The 20066-nt window shown below is 47.1% G+C and overlaps 1 protein-coding gene across 3 annotated transcripts; it reads right to left on the bottom strand.

Annotated features, from left to right (window-relative positions):
* Positions 1–311: 311 nt before the first annotated feature.
* Positions 312–18086, bottom strand: LOC142311105 (mitochondrial coenzyme A diphosphatase NUDT8-like). 3 transcript variants are annotated; one of them, XM_075349218.1, is made up of 6 exons: positions 17924–18086; positions 15753–15810; positions 5183–5430; positions 4754–4886; positions 3132–3209; positions 312–610 (listed from the first exon to the last, which is right to left on the bottom strand). In XM_075349218.1, the coding sequence occupies exons 3-6, from the start codon at positions 5422–5424 to the stop codon at positions 389–391; spliced, it is 675 nt and encodes a 224-aa protein (XP_075205333.1). In that variant the 5' UTR covers positions 5425–5430; positions 15753–15810; positions 17924–18086; the 3' UTR covers positions 312–388. The 3 variants fall into 3 exon arrangements, with proteins under 3 accessions (XP_075205333.1, XP_075205332.1, XP_075205335.1); XM_075349217.1 differs by lacking the exon at positions 15753–15810 and having other exon boundaries at positions 313–610; XM_075349220.1 differs by lacking the exon at positions 15753–15810 and having other exon boundaries at positions 345–610; positions 3094–3209.
* Between the last annotated feature and the right edge of the window lie 1980 nt (positions 18087–20066).

Raw genomic sequence — 20066 nt, 5'->3', positions numbered from 1 at the left:
GAGTGTATGTGTGAAAGCAGAACACAGTGTGTGTGTGTCTGCAGAGTGGAAAGCACTATCTCTGTCTGTATCCCTCTATCTCTGTCTGGATCTCTTTTCTCTCTATCTTCTATTCTCTCTGTTTATTCTCTCGCTCGCTCTATCCTCTCGCTCTCTATTCTCTCTCTCCAACCTTTGACTGTTTTGAAATAACATAATAGATGTGTGGAGAGGCACATATTAGCAAGATTTGGAGAAAAAAGAAATCAGTTTTGGTAACTGGACAACTTCTATATATTCCAGAAAAGGAAGTCAAATTATGTACTTAAAAAAATCTTTATTTTATCTTTTTGTGTACTTAACAGCACTAAGTTTTTTTTTTTGTTTGTTTTGTTTTTTTTAAATACTGTCACCGAATTCGAGAGCCACTTAGGACGCTATGATATGAGCCCGGGAACAGCAGGGATAGGGCAGAGTCTGTCATCATTGCTGTAAGCCCCCATACTTTGTATCCCGGGAGCTGGAAGACTGGTAGAGTATAAGCATAGCGCCCACGCTGGCGGAAACATGTGTAACCACGAATGGAGCTTGTACACGCAAGTGAAAGTGGAAGTGTGAGGAGTGATTCCACCTAAGAACCAAACAGAAGATCATGAGTAAGACAATCTTGGGTCAAGAATACAATGTTAGTGTAATTCTTCAGAGTAGAGTTAAGGCTTGGTGCACACTACATCTGTTCACCTAGCCTACCGTATAGGTCCAGAGCTTTCCCTGATCTACACTGTAATGTCATCATAGGCGACCATTCACCAGTCTGAGGCCAAAAGACTGTTCTGCATATTATTTAACTGTATAGGAAAACACATCAGACTATACTTTACTATACAGTGGTCCTCTGCAAAGAAACTTGGCAAAAAAAATAGAAAAAAAACTCACTACATGGTTAAAATTCTTTATTAATTACTGGACCAATGATATAGAAGGAAAAAACATCTGTTTGGTGCGGTCCAGCCTTATCCAGGGAGCCTGGATAAATTGTTTAGCCGTGGGGTGAAAATCACAGTTTTTTCTATTTTTTGCTACTTGCAATTTTCTTAAACCAGTTGAGCACCACGTTTGGCTGTGATAGTGCTGACTCAGAATTTATAGAGCTGAAGGTATATGCACATGTAACTCATATATACTCTTAAGCTTGCTTCATTTAGTATTCCCAATCCGTTTCTTTTATTTGCAGAGAAACTTATACCATGCAGCATGTTTCTCTATAATAGGCCCCTACAGTAGACGGATGACTTGCCATCCCTCCTGACTGTGCCCACAGACTGTCACATACTTCCTGAGTGTATGCACCCGACAGTGGGCACAGATTCTTTCTGGACCTAGGTTAAGCCAAGACCAAGGATCATTCTAGCCTTGTGTTTTCTTAGTCATATCCTCATGCTCCCACTGTGGCATAATCTACAACAGAGCTGGGCAAAGTGCGTCTTGCAGGTCACATCCGGCCTCCTGGCTGTTCCAGTCCCACCTGTGGGCCAGAACAGCTGAACGGCTGAAAACAGCGGGCCACACCATGCCCACCGCTGCACGCTGACGTACAATATCATTGAAACCTGCATCCTTAGGATGCAATAGTGGTGAATACATTGATGCAGGATGGGGCTGATAGGTGCTTCTTCCACTAATCACCCTGTGTGACTGCTATAGCTGATGTGAAGACTTCACTTCATCACATCTGCTGTGTGGAGTCAGTACACCGCACACCGTGTAGAGCGCTGGGGAACAGTAGTGAAGTAAGTAGGTGTTGTGGTCCCCCCCTATCCTCGTATATGTGACTGAATATAGTGAGGTTATGTGGAGGCTCATGCTGTATATAGGGAGGCTATGTGGGGGCTCATGCTGTATATAGGGGACTGTGGAGGCTCATACTGTATATACAGGGCTATGTGTGGGGTAATAAAGTATATAAAGGGGTGTCTGCATACTTAAAGGGTTATTTCCATCTCCAAGATCCTATCTCAATATGTAGTAGGTGTAATAATAATTTTAATAAATACCTCCAATTAGAATTGTAGAAATGTAGTATGGTCCTCCTGATAAAGCCAAGCCTCATGTGCAGGACTTTGCAGCTTGGGTATCCATGGTTACATTCACTCATATAGTGAGTTAGTTAGTTGCCTATGGTTGTAACCATGGATACCTAAGCAACTGCAATGCCCTGCATATGAGGTAAGAGACATGACTATATCAGAAGAACTATACTACATTACTAATTGGAGGTACTTGCTATTATTATTATTATTATTATTACTACACCTACTACATATTGAGAGGATCTTGGAGATGGGAATAACCCTTTAAGTATGTGGACACCCCTTATATATACTGTAGCTTGAGACCCCACTTAGCCTCCCTATATTTAGTATGAGCCTCCACATAACCCCATATATAGTGCAAGCCCCCACATAACCCTCTTATATACAGAAAGAAAAAAAAAAATGTCCAGCATCCACGTCCAAGTAAATAAAAGGTCAATTTTTAATGGATTCTGAATAAAAATTGACCTTTTATTTACTTGGACGTTGATGCTGGACATTTTTTTTCTTTGTGGAGTTCCCTGGCTTGGCCGGCCGTTTTGCCCGTGCACCTGTCCCCTATTTGGAGTCTCCAACAGACCTGGGTGAGCTGATTTTGTGTTTGTTATATCCTCTTATATACAGTATGAGCCACATTTCTAATTGGAGGCATTTGCTAATATTAATATTACACCTTCTATATATTGGGATAGGATCTTGGAGATAGAAATATCCCTTTAATTGTGCTCAATATTAAGTGATACAATTAATATCAAATAATAATTATAATATGTATATATTAATATTCAGCAAGCTTGATTTCAGTCTATTGGCTCAGCACTCCACAACAGTCACGTCTCTCTTGTGGCCCCTCTGGGAATATTAATTGCCCACTTCTACTGTACATTATTAGAGTGAACTACTCGTACAACAGACTAGATGCCTCATGCCTCCGCCAGATGGAAATCTCCCTGTTACCATACCAGTGGAGCCTCTACAAAAGTGCCACATCACACTGAACATAGCATGATTGCTAGATCACCTCAAAATGCAGAAATCAGATTGTAGAACGGTGCTAACCTCTTCTGGATTGGGATTTGCTGCCAGATCTTCCAGACATCCAATATTCGCTAAGACTGGCACTATGACCATGCCTGTCTGCAAGTACAGAGGGAGAAACGTATTAGGTGAGGCAGAAGTGCAAAAGATCCCAAGCGATACAAGTACAGGACTCTTTTTACCCCCTTCCCAATATGGCCAATTTCCGTTTTTGGGTTGTTTGCTCCCATTCTTCTAACAGCCATTACTTTTACATTTTTATAAAAAAAAACAATTACAAGAGAGGTGAAATTGAAAAATAACCCCACAAAACGCAATTCTGACAATTTTTTGGTAATTGCTTATTACAGCATAAATTGGATGCCTGCAATATGATTCTCCTCATCTGTTCGATTACAGCAATTATTATTTTAGTAGTGAAAACTAAATTGGATATCGCCATTTTCCGGGACCCATAACATTTTCATTTTTCGCACCCTCTACAATCCATTTTACACTATGCTGCCCAACTAATCCATCTGTCCCCCCGCTAGTCCTTGACATCTCCGCTCTGCCAATCCCTTCACTGGCTTCACATTGCCCAACGACTCCTTACAAATTTGACCTAGTCTCCTGGTACCTACCTGTATGCAACCTCCGGTGCTCACAAGATCTCCTTCTCTACTCCCCTCTCATCTCCTCTTCCTATATTCGCATACAAGATTTGTCCCGTGTATTCCCCATACTCTGGCACTCTCTGCCCCAACATATCAGACTCTCACCTACCGTGAAAACCTTCAAAAGATACCCGAAGACCCACATCTTCCAACAAGCCTACAACCTGCCGTAACCCTCAATCCTCCATAGCGCCACACGGCCATCTTTACCCTCCCCTACTGTATCCTCACCCATCCCTTGTAGACTGAGTCCTTGCAGACAGGATCCTCTCTCCTACCGTATCACTATGTGCATTGTATTATTCATGATTATTGTATTCGTCTATGTATGCCCCTTTTCACATGTAAAGTGCCATGGAATAAATGGCACTATAATAATAGATAATAATAGATAGATCACCCTCCCCTACTGTATCCTCACCCATCCTTTGTAGACTATGAGTCCTCGCGGGCAGGGACCTCTATCCTCCTGTAACAGTCTGTGCATTGTATTGTTTATGATTATTGTACTTGTCCCTATTATGTTTTCCGCCTTTTTCACATGTAAAGTGCCATGGAATAAATGGCACTATAATAATAATGTTACACACAAACACAGTTCCCTAGGAATATTATCCAATTTATCGCAAAACATTATAGTCCCTTTAAAAACTAACATCCTAACAAAAATAAATCGTAATCCCTATGCGGTTTTTAGTCATGGCATACATCAACATAGAATGGTTCGAAACGCGTATGACTTCACATTTACTTTTGCCAGGGTGTACTGTTTTAAACGCTGTGTATTTTAAATGGACTTCGTAAAATATCACTTTTTAAGATAATTTTGAAGTTTGCGTGCGAGACTACCCTCTTTACTATGGGACTATTTTTGCTAGTATCTGATTTCAGCCCAGGGTTCCTTTGTCTTTGCACCAGTTGTGGATCCAATATCCCAGGAGGGATTTTGTACGAGGAGAGGTGAACACACTTTCTTTTTTTTCTTACCCAGTCTGTGATTGGCTTCATTGGGCCCCAGACTGTGCTGCGAGGCAGCGTTATCCCCAGCTCCTCCTGGGCTTCCCTTAGTGCTGTGTCTATCGCATCTGCATCTGATGAATCAAACTTGCCACCTGGAAAGCTGGAAACAAATACACGGTATACAGATGGGCAAGGCAGCTAAAAAGGGCACGTGACATTGTCACATTATGGTCAGGATTTTCATGGGTTTTGAAATCTAATGCAGAAAAATGCAAAAAAATTCCATAAGAAAAACACAACCTCCAAGGGCAAAAGCAAAAGATTACAATTGATGCTGCTGGTTAAGAGACGTTGTCGACTGTCCCCCACAACAATGGGGGGTGGTAACAAAGGAACCTGTTAGTTTGTTGAGCCTCAGAAACATCTTTATTCTCTGCAAAGCAGCTGGCCACCTACCTTACATCTCCCTTATGTCTCCCTTTAAGCTTGGATGATCTCAAGGTGTAGAGAAAGGCAGGAGTCCCACGAGAGGTGCATAATGTCACCAGGACCCCCGCTGACACCCTCTGAGGCAGAGCGGTCTTGCCCAGGATCTGACGGCACCGCTGCTCTGTGCCATCGGTCAGGGCTTCATTAGGAAGTTGTTGGAAATCCTTAGTGCAGAGACTACGGCTCAAGAGGGCTGGACGCAGAAACATTGGTTCCTATAGGGAAATAGTGACAAAGAGCAGACATTATAAAGAGGAATGTTCCTGATGCACTCATACATGCAATCTATACAGAATTGTCCTCTACCTAACTCGTCCATTAAACGTCTTTGCACTGCTTGCCACGGGGCAGTGCACTCCTGGTCACTGACAGTTTGGACATGACTGCACTGTTGACATGAGCTGAGCGCTCTCACAGGCTGCAAGAAGAGGCAAAGATCAGTGGTGTCACTGAAGCTGGCCAGATTCAGTGATCTGTCCACTGCAGAGCAGCGCTTACAAGCTCTAAGCGAAAGACCTTGTAAGCGCTGCACTCCTTACTTAGATTAACAACTGCCAATAGCTTGCAGTGGTGGCCGTAGTCTAGGCAGGAAGCTGGAAATAATAACATTAAGCCTCTCTACTCTTGAGAACTGAGGGGATTTTTTTTTTTCATGAGAAGTGAATTGCAAAGTTGTTGATATACATTTTGTAATTTTAACCATTTCTGATGAGACTAACCCTTTGGTGACAAAACTCAATGATCAGCAATATGTCCTCTGTCCCACCTTCATAAATGTTAAAATTGTCTGCCTTATTACAAAGTCGAGGCTTTCTAATATCCAAATAGCTTTCAGTCACTGCAGGCTCCAGGATCATCTGGTTTTCCCTCCTAATGGAGATCTCTTCTGCTATGTACAGTGTGTACGGAAAGTATTCAGATCTCTTTACATTTTTCACTCTTTGTTTCATTGCAGACGTTTGGTAAATTTAAAAAAGTTCATTTTTTCTCATTAATGTACACTCTGCACCCCATCTTGACAGAAAAAAAACCAGAAATTCAGACATTTTTGCAAATCTATTAAACAAGAAAAACTGAAATATCACATGGTCATAACTATTCAGATCCATGACTTGTTTTGGAAAGGCACACACCTGTCTATATAAGACCTCACAGCTCACAGTGCATGTCAGACCAAATGAGAATCATAAGGTCAAAGGAACTGCCCAAGGAGCTCAGAGACAGAATTGTGGCAAGGCACAGATCTGGCCAAGGTTACAAAAGAATTTCTGCAGTACTCAAGGTTCCTAAGAGTACAGTGGCCTCCATAATCCTTAAATGGAAGAAGTTTGGGACCACCAGAACTCTTCCTAAACCTGGCCATCAAGCGAAACTAAGTAATCATGGGAGAAGAGCCTTGGTGAGAAAGGTAAGGAAGAACCCCAAGATCACTGTGGCTGACCTCCAGAGATGAAGATGGGAGATGGGAGAAAGTTCCACAAAGTCATCTATCAGTGCAGCCCTCCACCAGTCGGGCCTTTATGGCAGAGTGGCCCGACGGAATCCTCTTCTCACTGCACGACATATGAGAGCCAGCATAGAGTTTGCAAAAAACACACAAAGGACTCCCAGACTATGAGAAATAAGATTCTCTGGTCTGATGAGACGAAGATAGAACTTTTTGGTGATAATTCTAAACGGTATGTGTGGAGAAAAAAAGGTACTGCTCATCACCTGCCCAATCCAAACCCAACAATGAAACATGGTGGTGGCAGCTGTGACGACATGGACACCCAATGCCTCTCATGGGTTAAAGTTTCTTAACATTCAGCCAGACGTATTGTTCTTATGTGTGCTAAGTCATGTTTGCTTACCTATTGTTTCTCCAGGCTCTTCCAGTAATCATTGTATTGTAGTTGTGTATTGCTAATGTAATTACCTTAGTAGCCATTGTCTAGTCGGTGACTTCCAGACTACATGTATACCCTCAGTCTTTCTGTAGACATCATTTGGATGAACATTGTCCATGCTGCTTGAGATTCATCCAATGGGAGAGGCGATCTTGTCCAACCCATCGATGAGGACGCAGTGTATCCAAGTGGAAGGCTGTGGCTATAAAAGGGATTTCTTTAAGCCACCAGGTTGTAGTTGATGGATGCTGATGGATCCAGTCTAAGCTCTTAGGAGCTGACTAGAGGATCAGGATACCCCATGGCTTCAATCTAGGGACTCCGTTTCCGGTTGGAGACCATATCCACAGTCTAGGGATTTCGACCCCGGCTGCCAGGATTATATCATCATACCAGGACTACCTAAGGAGGACACTCAGGTTGGGACAATCCGGTCACCTGGCTACAGACTTTGCAGACCTCACACAGCTTCCTAAATCTGGCGCTATTCCTTTCTCGGTGGGTGCCCGCCGAAAGCGGGGTGCTGCTGGATTGGAGTAAGCGGCCCTGGAAGCTCTGAGGCAAGGACATTCTAATCCCTGGTGAGCCAGCGGAAGGGTGAGACTGTTGCCTTTTACAATTGCGTGTTTTGCTGGTTATGTGTTATGTGCCGTTAATATTTTGGAAGAAATGGGGGGGAGAGCCAGCACTGCTTATGAGTGGCATGCAGCAATGAAAAAGTAAAAAGTGTAATATTCACAAATTCATTCCTACTGTAACAATTCAATGAGATTTTTGGCAAATAATTGATCAATGATTTGAGCCCCCCTGCCCCGTCACGGCAAATCTCTATAAGGGGGGTCCCTACACTACAGTTATAATATACAAACGTACCATAAGGTCTCGTATAATGCGCAGGACCATATAGGAACATCACCTACCTGAGAAATGTCAGAACCGCTCCCATGCTGCAAGGGCTGACAACTGCGAGTAGATGGGCAGTCCAGATGCCAGCGTGTGCGGCATAACCACACACTCCAGCACAATGTCAGAACTAGCCCCCACAGTGTCAGACCAGCAGACATGGATGAAGGGCGGAACAGCCCCAGGCAGGTGGTGCTTAAGTAATAATGCCTATAGAACAGGAGGCGGTGGCTGTATGTGAACAGGCACCAACATAAGGCATCACACAGGCATACAGGCATCATTATTTGTGCTGGTGTGTGTGGTTCTGCCGCACACGCTGGCACCTGGACTGCCCATCTACTCGCAGTTGTCAGCCCTTGCAGCATGGGAGCGGTTCTGACACTTCTCAGGTAGGTGATGTTCCTATATGGTCCTGCGCATTATACGAGACCTTATGGTACGTTTGTATATTATAACTATAGTGTAGGGACCCCCCTTATAGAGATTTGCCGTGACGGGGCAGGGGGGCTCAAATCATTGATCAATTATTTGCCAAAAATCTCATTGAATTGTTACAGTAGGAATGAATTTGTGAATATTACACTTTTTACTTTTTCATTGCTGCATGCCACTCATAAGCAGTGCTGGCTCTCCCCCCCATTTCTCGTTAATATTTTGGGGATCCAATAAAGTCTAATTATTGTGGTTCCCTCGCCCTGTGTTGTCTGAGTAGTGTTACGCCCACGGTTAAGGAGGCCGGCGTTCAGTTGGGATGAGCCCTCGGCCAAGCTGTCTTTCTAAAGGCGGCGGGTTTTAGTGGACGAGAGCACCCACTGAGCCCAGTGTCTCCACAATTGGTGGCAGCAGTGGGATACTACTCAGCCTGGTTTACCCAGGGAAGCTGCAGCGGACTGGTGTTCGTGGACACCGTCCAGGGCTCAACAACCAGGGAGGCACATAAGCATACCCAGCAGGCCATAGGGGAGGCATTCAGGTTTCGGACGCTGCCATGTCCAACCCCACCAGCTCAGCCATGGGACAAGGACCAGAGAGGAGTTACGACCGCAGCAGTAAATGGATTCTACAGGATCTGTGCCAGAGGCGAAAGATTATCTACTGGAACGCTGAGACTCGGTCGGACTTGATCCAGAAATTAGTCCGTTGGGATGCCCAGAATGATGCAGAGGACGATGAGGATCCCGCCGATATTGACCCAGAGGATTTAAACTATGTGCCACATCATGGATCTAGTGACAATCGGGAAGCAACTTGGTCCAAAATGGCCCAAGCCACAGCGTTGTTGGATGCATTGGGGCCTAGATCCTCAAGAGAAGAGAGGGCTTGGGTTCTGGAATATGTTTATGGGATTCCAGCTGCCGTACTGCTAGCACCAGCCGCTCGAGAAGGATGGTCCCGCTACCCAGCAGAAGCTGCACCAAAACAAAGAGGCCGCATGCTTGGAGCCCGTCTGCCACTCCAACCAGTCAACATATGCCGAGATGAACCAACGAGACCTGAGGAATGTTACTCCCAAGAAACACCAATAGCTGAGGAAGTGGTTTATCCAGTCCACACCCTACAGCAGGCCGGACACCGTACACCAGCTAACCTCCATCCCCACATCCAGACGGTCAAGGTCGGTGATATACAGGCTCAGGGACTTCGAGACATTGGATCTTCCATCACTCTGGTAAGCCCAGTTATTGTTTCCCCAGAAGACCATTTACCAGATTCCCAATTATCCATCTCCCTGGCTGAGGGCCAGCGCTCAGACGTCCCTGTGGCATGTGTGCAGTTGGACCGAAGGACCGACCAGGGGGAGGTCGAGGTGGAGATTGTGAACAGCCTCCCCATACCGGTCATTGTGGAGACTGACCAGAGCAAGGCTGATGTGCCGCTTATGAACAGCATCCCCACGCCTGGTATTTTGGGAACTAACCAGGAAGCGATCGATGTGGGACTTGTGAACAGTCTCCCTATAACTGTCATTGTGGAGACTGACCAGAGCAAGGCTGATGTGCAGCTTATGGACACCGTCCCCACATCAGTTACTTTGGGGTCTGACCAGGAAGAGGTCCATATGGAGTTTATGGACAGCCTCCCTACACCTGTTGTTTCGGGGACTAGCCAGGAGGAAGTTGAAGTGGGGTTCATAGATGGCCCCACCAAGCCTGTTGTTTCGGATACCACTCAGAGGGAAGTGAAAGTGGGGCTTGGGGATTACCTGCTCACACCAGTCATTTTGGAGAATGACCTAGGACAAGGACTATCCAGTCAGTTTGAAGCAGCCATCACCCACTTCCAAGCCAAGCAAGACCCTGATGTGGATCTTTCTAACATCTTTTCCAAGGATAATTCACATTCCCAGTCTCCAGCATCCACTTCTGAGCCAAGAACCGTGAGTAAGCCTAACCACACTGTGGCTATTGACTGGGGGAAGATTGATAGTAAGAAATGTATGCAAGCCCAACTCATGGACCCCACCTTAGTGCTTGTCCGCTTTATGGCTGCTCAACTTGGGGGAGGTAATCAGGGGGAGGTGTATAGATGCGAGCCTCTGTTGCTGACCTCATCATTAAAAAGGACAATGCCGTCAAGAGGAGAAGGATGATCGGAAGCCTATCATGTCTGGCTAATATTAAGAAGGGGGAGGAATGTGACGACATGGACACCCAATGCATCTCATGGGTTAAAGTTTCTTAACATTCAGCCAGACGTATTGTTCTTATGTGTGCTAAGTCATGTTTTCTTACCTATTGTTTCTTCAGATTCTTCCAGTAATCATTGTATTGTAGTTGTGTATTGCTAATGTAATTACCTTAGTAGCCACTGTCTAGTCGGTGACCTCCAGACTACATGTATACCCTCAGTCATCCTGTAGACATCATTTGGATGAACATTGTCCATGCAGCTTGAGATTCATCCAATGGGAGAGGCGATCTTGTCCAACCCATCGATGAGGACGCAGTGTATCCAAGTGGAAGGCTGTGGCTATAAAAGGGATTTCTTTAAGCCACCAGGTTGTAGTTGATGGATGCTGATGGATCCAGTCTAATCTCTTAGGGGTGGACTAGAGGATCAGGATACCCCATGGCTTCAATCTAGGGACTCCGGTTCCGGTTGGAGACCATATCCACAGTCTAGGGATTTCGACCCCGGCTGCCAGCATTATATCATCATACCAGGACTACCTAAGGAGGACACTCAGGTTGGGACAATCCGGTCACCTGGCTACAGACTTTGCAGACCTCACACAGCTTCCTAAATCTGGCGCTATTCCTTTCTCGGTGGGTGCCCGCAGAAAGCGGGGTGCTGCTGGATTGGAGTAAGCGGCCCTGGAAGCTCTGAGGCAAGGACATTCTAATCCCTGGGGAGCCAGCGGAAGGGTGAGACTCTGTTGCCTTTTACATTTGTGTGTTTTGCTGGTTATGTGTTATGTGCCGTTAATATTTTGGGGATCCAATAAAGTCTAATTATTGTGGTTCCCTCACCCTGTGTTGTCTGAGTAGTGTTACGCCCACGGTTAAGGAGGCCAGCGTTCAGTTGGGATGAGCCCTGAGCCACGCTGTCTTTCTAAAGGCGGCGGGTTTTAGTGGACGAGAGCACCCACTGAGCCCCGTGTCTCCACAGCAGCATCATGCTATGGGGCTGTTTTTCAGCTGCACGGTCAGGACGACTGGTTGCAACTGAAGGAAAGATGAACACAGCCAAGTATAGAGATAACCTGGAAGAAAACCTCTTCTAGAGTGCTCTGGACCTCAGACTTGGCCGAAGGTTCCCCTTCCAACAAGACAATGACCCTAAGCACACAGCTAAAATAACATAGGAGTGGCTATAGAACAACTCTGTGACCATTCTTGACTGGCACAGCCAGAGCCCTGACCTAAACCCAATTCAGCATCTCTGGAGAGACCTGAAAATAGATGTCCACCAACGTTCACCATCACACCTGACAGAACTGGAGAGGATCTGCCAGGAAGCATGGCAGAGGATCCCCAAATCCAGGTGTGAAAAACTTGTTGCATCATTCCCAAGAAGTCTCAAGGCTGTACTAGCTCAAAAGGAGGGTGCTTCTACTCAATACAGAGCAAAGGGTCTAAATACTTACGATAATGTGATTTCAGTTTTTCTTGTTTAAAAAATTTGCAAAAATGTCTTAATTTCTTTTTTTTCTGTCAAGATGGGGACCATTAATGAGTAAAATATGAACTTTTTTGAATTTACCAAATGGCTGCAATGAAACAAAGAGTGAAAAATTTAAAGGGGTCTGAATACTTTCCGTACCCACTGTATGTATGTGTGACGCCCTGGCAAAAAAAAAAAAGGTAGTCACAAATAGGCACCCGCATAACACCTTCCCCCACTAGGAAACAGACAGCCAACCTAAAACCCTAGTCACCCCCCTTAGGGAAAGATAGACACACCAGTGGACATGACCAGGCGGTTGGACACGCCCACCCAGGGGTCTAGACAGCTTGGGGTGGGAAAACAAGCAGTGAAAGTTTGGAGTTCAGTTTGGAGAGGAGTGTGGGCTGGAGCTAAGTGTAGCTCCAGCAGAGAAAGTTCAAGTTGAACGGTGCCAGGGTCGGAGCCCTGGTACCTTGGCTAGGTGGTAGATGGTGGTCTGCGTCAGAAGGAGACGGGAACACAGCTCGGCAGAACCGAGGTGGACCGGGACAGGGTTATAGCCCGCCGGTACCGACACGGGGAACTAACCAAGGAAACCGTAGCACAAAGGGAGGTACTCGGACCCTGAAGCCAGAACCGGAAACAAGCAGACTGGTTAATTTACCGATTGAGGCCAGGACTAGAGGTCCTGTCCCACTTAAAGTCTCTCATAGAAGACAACAGGCCACCGATAGGGATAAGGCCACCGCCAGGGCCCATAGATCCCACGGGCCAGCGTCTGCGGGCACAGCTCCTTAGGCCACATCCAGCCGGGAGCGGACTCCTGAGTTTCAGACTAGGAAGTCCACCTTACACAAAACAGTGCAGAGGAAAAGGATAGAGACCACCAGCCGGGTGGGGGACCCGAATGCAACCGGCCATGGCACCAGCCACCAGCACCTTGGTTTACCAGAGACTTGTGTGGTTTATTAACTGTGAGTAAACAAACACTCCCTGCGGTCGCTATACCCTCCACAAAGACACTAGGCCCCGGGGCAACCATCCCTACCCACGGAGGGGTTAACAACTAGCTGCCACAACATCTCCCCCGGGTGCCCCATAAAAGCAGCGGTGGTGTCCCACCTCACCACACACCGTGGGTGGCGTCACGAACTTAATACGGCCTAGCCCGTACATCTACGCCCCCTCCATTTTATTTGGCGTGTCCGCGAGACCCCTGGGTCCGGAGACCCTCGAGCCACCACCCTAGAAGGCTCGGACCCGAGCAGCGCCAGCTGCTGGCATGGGGGCGGCACATATGGCTCCATGCTCTAATTGGGTAATTACTGAATGTGTGCTATATAAGTTTGCCTGTACCTGGAATGCTGTATTCCTGCTGATAGTACAGATAAATCTCACTCTACAGTAAGGAGGGACCATACCCTTAGCAGATCCCTCCAGGCATATGAACTACTCTTAATCATTATGCTGATTTTCATGAGCATTAAATTATCCTTAACATGTTTGTCAGATCAGGAGAATTCCTTTTAATATGCCTTATTATACATCAGAGGGGTCTTCCATAGAGACGAATGGTCCATCGATCACGTCAGGAATCTACGGTCGCTGGACAGGAGCCCTGAGAACCCCCTCTTATGTGATGGTATCCAAGGCTCTTATTTGATTAGACGACCACCAACAATTTACCATCAGGCCAGCTAATCAACGGCAGACGCTAATGGTTTCAGGTAAAAAGCAGATCCCAGTGCTCCTATCCTGCGGCAACAGATAATCAACGTGGTCAATGGAACAGGTCCTACAAAGATTCACACCAACTTTAGTCCTCTATTATCTTGTGAATATGCTATAAATATCTGAGAAGGAGCGACTCCTTTAACTTAACTGACTAGTGCCAGAAAGCTGTTGTCAAGACATATAATATTATAAGATGCATCAAAAGCGAGAGATGATCAGCAAAAATATAAACCAGTCTGAGACAGAATTCCTGAATGTGAACCTTGTTAGGCACAAGTGTATAAGAAGGAGATGGCACAAATGGAGCAAGCACAGAGCAGGTCATTTAAGGGGATGGACCAAGTTGGAAAAGTTTATTCCTGGGATCATTATAGTACGACTGATCCTGAGAACAGATTTATGACGAGCCTCATCTAAATAGGTCGAGTATAGCGCGGTGCGGGGTGGTAAGCGGGCTTTACACGCTACGATATATCGTTAATGAATTATCGTCGGGGTCACAGTGTTTGTGACGCACATCCGGCGTCAATAACGATATCGCAGTGTGTGACACTTATGAGCGACCTTAAACGATCACAAAAGCGGTCAAAATCGTTTGCCGCGGAGAGGTCGTCCTGAAACAAAAAATTGTTTTCTGCTTATTAGCAATGTTGTTCCTTGTTCCTGCGGCAGCACACATTGCTGTGTGTGACACCGCAGGAGCGACGAACATCTCCTTACCTGCGTCCACCGGCAATGCGGAAGGAAGGAGGTGGGTGGGATGTTACGTCCCGCTCATCTCCGCCCCTCCGCTTCTATTGTACGGCTGCCGCGTGACGTCGCTGTGACGTCGCACGAACCGCCCCCTTAGAAAGGAGGCGGTTCGCCGGCCAGAGCGACGTCGCAAGGCAGGTAAGTGCGTGTGATGGGGTTAAGCGAGGTTGTGCGGCACGGGCAGCGATATGCCCATGTCGCACAACCGACGGGGGCAGGTACGATCTCTTGCGATCTCGCTAGCGAGATCGCAGCGTGTAAAGCCCGCTGTAGTCGTCTGCATCACCCTAGCACGCTATGTGGAGATGGAGGTTCTGCCTGAGTGATGTTGCATTATGGAGGTGATACGCCTTTGCAGGCCACATGTTACCGATGGTTTTGGCCGGCCAGAACCAGATAGTATATAGTTCATTAAGGGAGACCGCAAGTTCCTTAAAATCCTAGTTTTACTAAACATAAATTTGAATACGATGTACATTGGATAGCGGGCACAATCTTCTCCTACACTTCATTGTCACAGAACATCACTTCAGCTGTTCCAACCTCTGTAAATCTTTGTCTGCCCAACACTACCCAGCCTAGTACATCACAGTCTTTAGAAGTCAGTTTCCTCCTTAAGCAGTTGCACATCTTTTCCCTCTTGCAGGTATGTTGCCAATATGGCTGGAGCAAGCACTAAGCTACTGCAGATGATTAGGGAACAACCGCTCAAGTAGACACTTCATTCCTTGTCCTGCTCCGACTTGCACCAGAACCCGTCTCTTGGGCACTCGTTCCATTGGTCAGTGCGCTATCCCGACTCCACAAGATCATTTCGTGTCATAGTCACATCCTTCTCAGTTTTCCATCTTTTCCTCAGTTGTGCTATCCTTGATAACAATCTCCCTCACTTCAGGACACCCACGTCATGGGGCTCTGCTGTTACTCAGACCTGAAGTCTGTCTCTGTCACAGGCTGGGCCCTATCTGACGTTCTAACAATAAGCATCTCTCTCCCTCAGCAAATCCCCTATGGGCTGGTCCCAACTGTTTCTTACCCAACATAACCTGAGTATTTCCGTAGCAAAATCTGCAGCAAAATTAACACAATTTAGTGAGAAATTAGCTGTAGCAATAAATCCAGAGTAGAAAAAAGAATTTTCAGCTTACCAGGATATATGGTCCCCGGAAACATTTGCAGTGCACGGATCCTTCAGCATAGCCCAGTCTGGAAACAACAGTAAGTCAATGAGGGGAGGAAGGGGGCAGGGAAAAATGGAATCCAGCACCAAAAATAATTTTATTTAAAAATCAAAAATTTATTGAGACATATAAGTTAAAAATATGAAAACCGCAAAAGGGTGGAAAGGGGTATCTGCAGCGAGTGATTGACAGATCTCTTCTTGGTGGGTATGTAAGGAGACATGTCAGTCACATGCAGCTGGCGATTTTTACAGTTTTTTTGCTTTTCATAGAGTAATACACCTTGCTGACATCGTGCAGCCAGGCTCCGATGCACGTTGCCCTGCTTGGGTGACATGCATTGCCTGACTAGTTCCCCTTACATCTCTTCCGCTCTCCTGCTTCTGTATTTCCACGTGTGGCCCATATATCATATAAACATACTAAAGGGGTTTCTCTATATCATACAAGTATAAAGTTGCAAAGTTCTTGTAAAGACAAGTGTGACGCCCTGGACTAGCCAGGTCGTCCCAGGTAGTCACACACACAACATCACACCCCTTCCAGTTAGGTAACAGCAGTCAAACACAGAAAACCTTGTCACAACCCTCCAGGTTTGATGTCCACACCAGGGGACATAGAGCCAGGCGGTTGGCTCCACCCACCGAGGAGTTCACAGGCCTGGAGCCGGGAACCTAAGAAGTGAAGTTCAAGTAGTTGAGAGAGGAGTTCTGACAGTGAAGGAGGGAGGTAGTGTCCAGAAGCAGACCTGTGCTCAGGCCTGCCAAAGACTACTCCGGTGGCTGGGTTGGAGCCCAGTCACCATTGGCAAGGAGGAAGACGGTAGTGGCCGCCTGCAGGAGACCGGGAATACGACCGGTGGAACCGTAAGGGACTGGGACAGGGTAGTGGCCCGCCGGAACCGAACCGGGGAGCCAACTGGATACCGGAGCACCAGGCAGGGTACTCAGACCCCGAACTAGGCTATAAGCCACCACCATAGTCAAATCAACTGATTGTGGTCTGGACCTCAGGGGTTCATTCCCACCTATGTCCTGATTGAAGGCAACAGCCCAACCAGTCCGGATAAGTGCCACCGCCAAAGGCAAGAGATCCAAAGGGCCAGTGTCTGCGGGCAAACAGGCTCCTACGACACTTATACGCCGGGGAGCGGGCTACCAGTGCCCAGGCACAGGAGTCAAGATTTACACACAGGTGCAGGAGAAAGGCGGACATTACCAATCTAACAGAAAAGCTGCAGCTGGCTGCGGGCCCCGTTCATCACTCTGTTTGGTTTACCAGCGACTCCAGTGTCTTGTATCAGAGTGAGTACACCAGTGCCATCCGGCACCGCGCCACGCTGCACTGCGCCCTGCACCCCGGCCCTCACCAACCAGGCCCCGGGACCAACATCCCCTACCCATGGAGGGGTCAACACCTAGCTGTGCCACTACACCGCTCCCGGAAGTCCCCGTACCTTCACCGGTGTTCACAATCACCACGACCCGTGGGTGGCGTCACGAACTATAATTCCAAAACAAAACACCCGCATCCCCCGCGCGTAGCGCCAACCCCCCTTGCAGAGTGACGTGACCCCCCCCGGTCCGTGAGAGGCTCGAGCCACCACCCGTAGAACACGAGCACGGATCCGAGCGGCTCGGCGGCCGCGGGGCGGTACACAAGCAACTTTGCAATTTACTTCTTGAAAGTGCAAAGGATTTTTAATAACGGAGCAATCTATCATTTTGTTTACTGCATGTTGCCTAGGTTACCGGCCACTACTGAAGTCTATAAGCGGTAGCTAGTCTTCTAGAAAAGCAGCAAATAGAACTGCTGAAGGGCTATAGCCTTTGCTTTCTTCCGCCCTGATGGAAAACAATGCCACGTGACCTGCCCAGAGGGCTACGGGGGCATCCATGGCTTTATTTCAGAAGGGGTTGTACTTTTCAGCAGATCAGTCTGTTCTCCTACAGCTGTGTATGAGATTATTGGAAATCTGCAGAGAACATCTGAAATGGCCACGCACCCCAAGAAACATGGCGCATACAGATGTGTAGAAAGCCCCTGCAAGCCCTGATTTCTCAGAAAACTCCTTTAAACCAGTGCAAAGGTCATTGGAGTCTATCAACCTCTGACTGTACATCACAAGAAATGGGAACCTGTCAAGTCCTGCTTCTCACGATCCACAAGGGTTCCATATAAACACGGTTATCTCAGCTCGTGTCACATGCAGCAGCACAGGAAGCAGAAGCAGCCTCCACTTGTACAGAACACCCTCTCCGTCCTCGTACAGAACTGTCACTGCCCTCTTGCCAGCATCAATCATGGCCGACGCTGGCTTCCGCCCACACTGGAGAGCTTCCGGGATCACAATTAATCTTACACCAGTCACTTGTTACAAACGCCAGAGGGCGCTGTGGGCACAAGAATAGACTTGACTACAAACAAACCAGCGAAATGCCCAAAGATGATCTACGCATGCGTCAATTATCCAGCGTTACTAGCTTGATAGAGGGCTATGTGACTAAATGGCTGCATTCAGAGCGAAGTATTGCTGAGCCCTTTTCCTATTTAGTCCTATGTTATGCTATTAATATAAACACAACTAGACTCTGCTTGTCCAGAGATTTTCTATAGAGAAATCTGTTCCTTTATGAAATATGTGCTTGGCTAAATGTCACCTTGTCAGTGATTGCAGCCTGGGAGACGGAAGTCATCGATAGTTCAGACAGACAACCGCTAGCTCTAATCTACACTTCAGTGAAGGAAATGACATGTAAATAAAAAGCATCTGATATTCCACTCTATAAAGTCTAATCTATCAACGTCCATAACATGCAGTAAGGCCGGCTTCTCACTTGCGAGTTTCTCGCAGTAGAGCAATGTGAGAAATTCTCGCATTGCACTCGGACCCATGTTAATCAATGAGGCAGCTCCCATCTGCTATTTGTTTCTCAGTCCAAATCGGAGTGAGAAAAAAATCGCAGCATGCTGCGTTTTGGAGAGTTTCTCGCGTGAGTCACTCCAATGTAAGTCTATGGGAGCATGAAAAAAATGCATTTCACACGGACCGGCACTCACACCATCCTAGTGACATGCGTTTTTCTAAACACATTAATCACATGTTTCTCAAAACACAAGATGAGTGAGGTCTCACAATGTCGGTCTATCTCTGTCAGTCGGTCTCTCCCTCTCGGTCTCTCTCTGTCGGTCGGTCTGTCGGTCGGTCTCTCTCTCTCTGTCGGTCGGTCTCTCTCTCTGTCGGTCGGTCTGTCGGTCTCTCTCTCTGTCCATGTCAGTCTATTCCCCCCCCCCTCTCTCATACTCACCGATCACCGGCGCGGCGCTGCACGGCGGTCACACTGCTCCGGCGGCTTCTCCTCTTTTGAAAAAGCCGGCCACTCATTATTCAATCTCGTATTCCCTGCTTTCCCCGCCCACCTGTCGTAGGGTCCTGTACCCCCTCTGTGCGTAGTTCCGGGAGTACTCCACCGGCAACTACTCTCCTGGGTACCAGGTTACTGTCAACCCCGTGTCAGTGCGTCTCCTCACGTCCACCTTCACTTCTCGACACTCTACTCTGTACTGACTATTCTCCACAGTCTTGCCCCTCCCACCTGGTAAACTAGTGGACTAGACTGACTCCACCTCTAGGTGGCCATCCATTGGTCCGACCCTAGCTTTGCACCATTGTATGTGGGATTGTTGGAAAAAACTGGGATTACCTAGAGTTTTTGTGTGTTACCGGCACTGGTCTTCTGGGACCCTAGGGGGTTGGTCCTGCATCCTTGTGGGGATGCAGAACCTTGTAGCACCCTAATGGCTTCAGGGGCGCTACATGACCATATATAGGGGAAGGGAGTGGTCACTAACCGGACACACCTGAGGCCAGGAGTCAGAAGCTGCTGGAAAGTAAAACTGACATTAATCTTTTCAACACCAAAGGTAAGGAAATACATTTAATGTGAGGAGTCTCAGATGGCAAAGAGAGACTCTGGTTCAGATCCTGTCACAAGTCACTACCAGCAGAGAGACGGCCATGACATGTGCTCCTTTAGAGCCCCATGTGGATGACACATCCTACATCATCCACAGACAGACCTCGATGGCACTCCTGCGAAAGCACATTTTGACCTGCCATGCTGAGGGCAGAGCAAAGTATTGTAAAGCACAGGCGCGGGAAAGGTCAAAGACCACCCGTGCATGGGCACTACTATACTATGATCTGCCCTCAACAGGGCAGATCAGAGTGTACTTGAGCAGTAGCGCCATTGAGGCTTCTGTGTGGATGATGTAGGATGC

The sequence above is a fragment of the Anomaloglossus baeobatrachus genome, chromosome 5, assembly GCF_048569485.1.
Source record: "Anomaloglossus baeobatrachus isolate aAnoBae1 chromosome 5, aAnoBae1.hap1, whole genome shotgun sequence".
NCBI classification, from domain to species: Eukaryota; Metazoa; Chordata; class Amphibia; order Anura; family Aromobatidae; genus Anomaloglossus; species Anomaloglossus baeobatrachus.
The sequence above is the reverse complement of the archived record's forward strand: the minus strand, read 5'-3'. Positions and strand labels throughout refer to the sequence as shown.

What these genes read in the sequence shown, in the direction of transcription:
- LOC142311105 (XM_075349218.1), bottom strand. Translation starts at nt 5,424, where the DNA reads ATGTTTCTGCGTCCAGCCCTCTTGAGCCGTAGTCTCTGCACTAAGGAT. An exon ending in AGACATAAGGGAGATGTAAG is followed by an intron (nt 4,887 to 5,182) that starts GTAGGTGGCCAG and finishes ATTTGTTTCCAG; the next exon opens with CTTTCCAGGTGGCAAGTTTG. An exon ending in TGAAGCCAATCACAGACTGG is followed by an intron (nt 3,210 to 4,753) that starts GTAAGAAAAAAA and finishes CTGTACTTGCAG; the next exon opens with ACAGGCATGGTCATAGTGCC.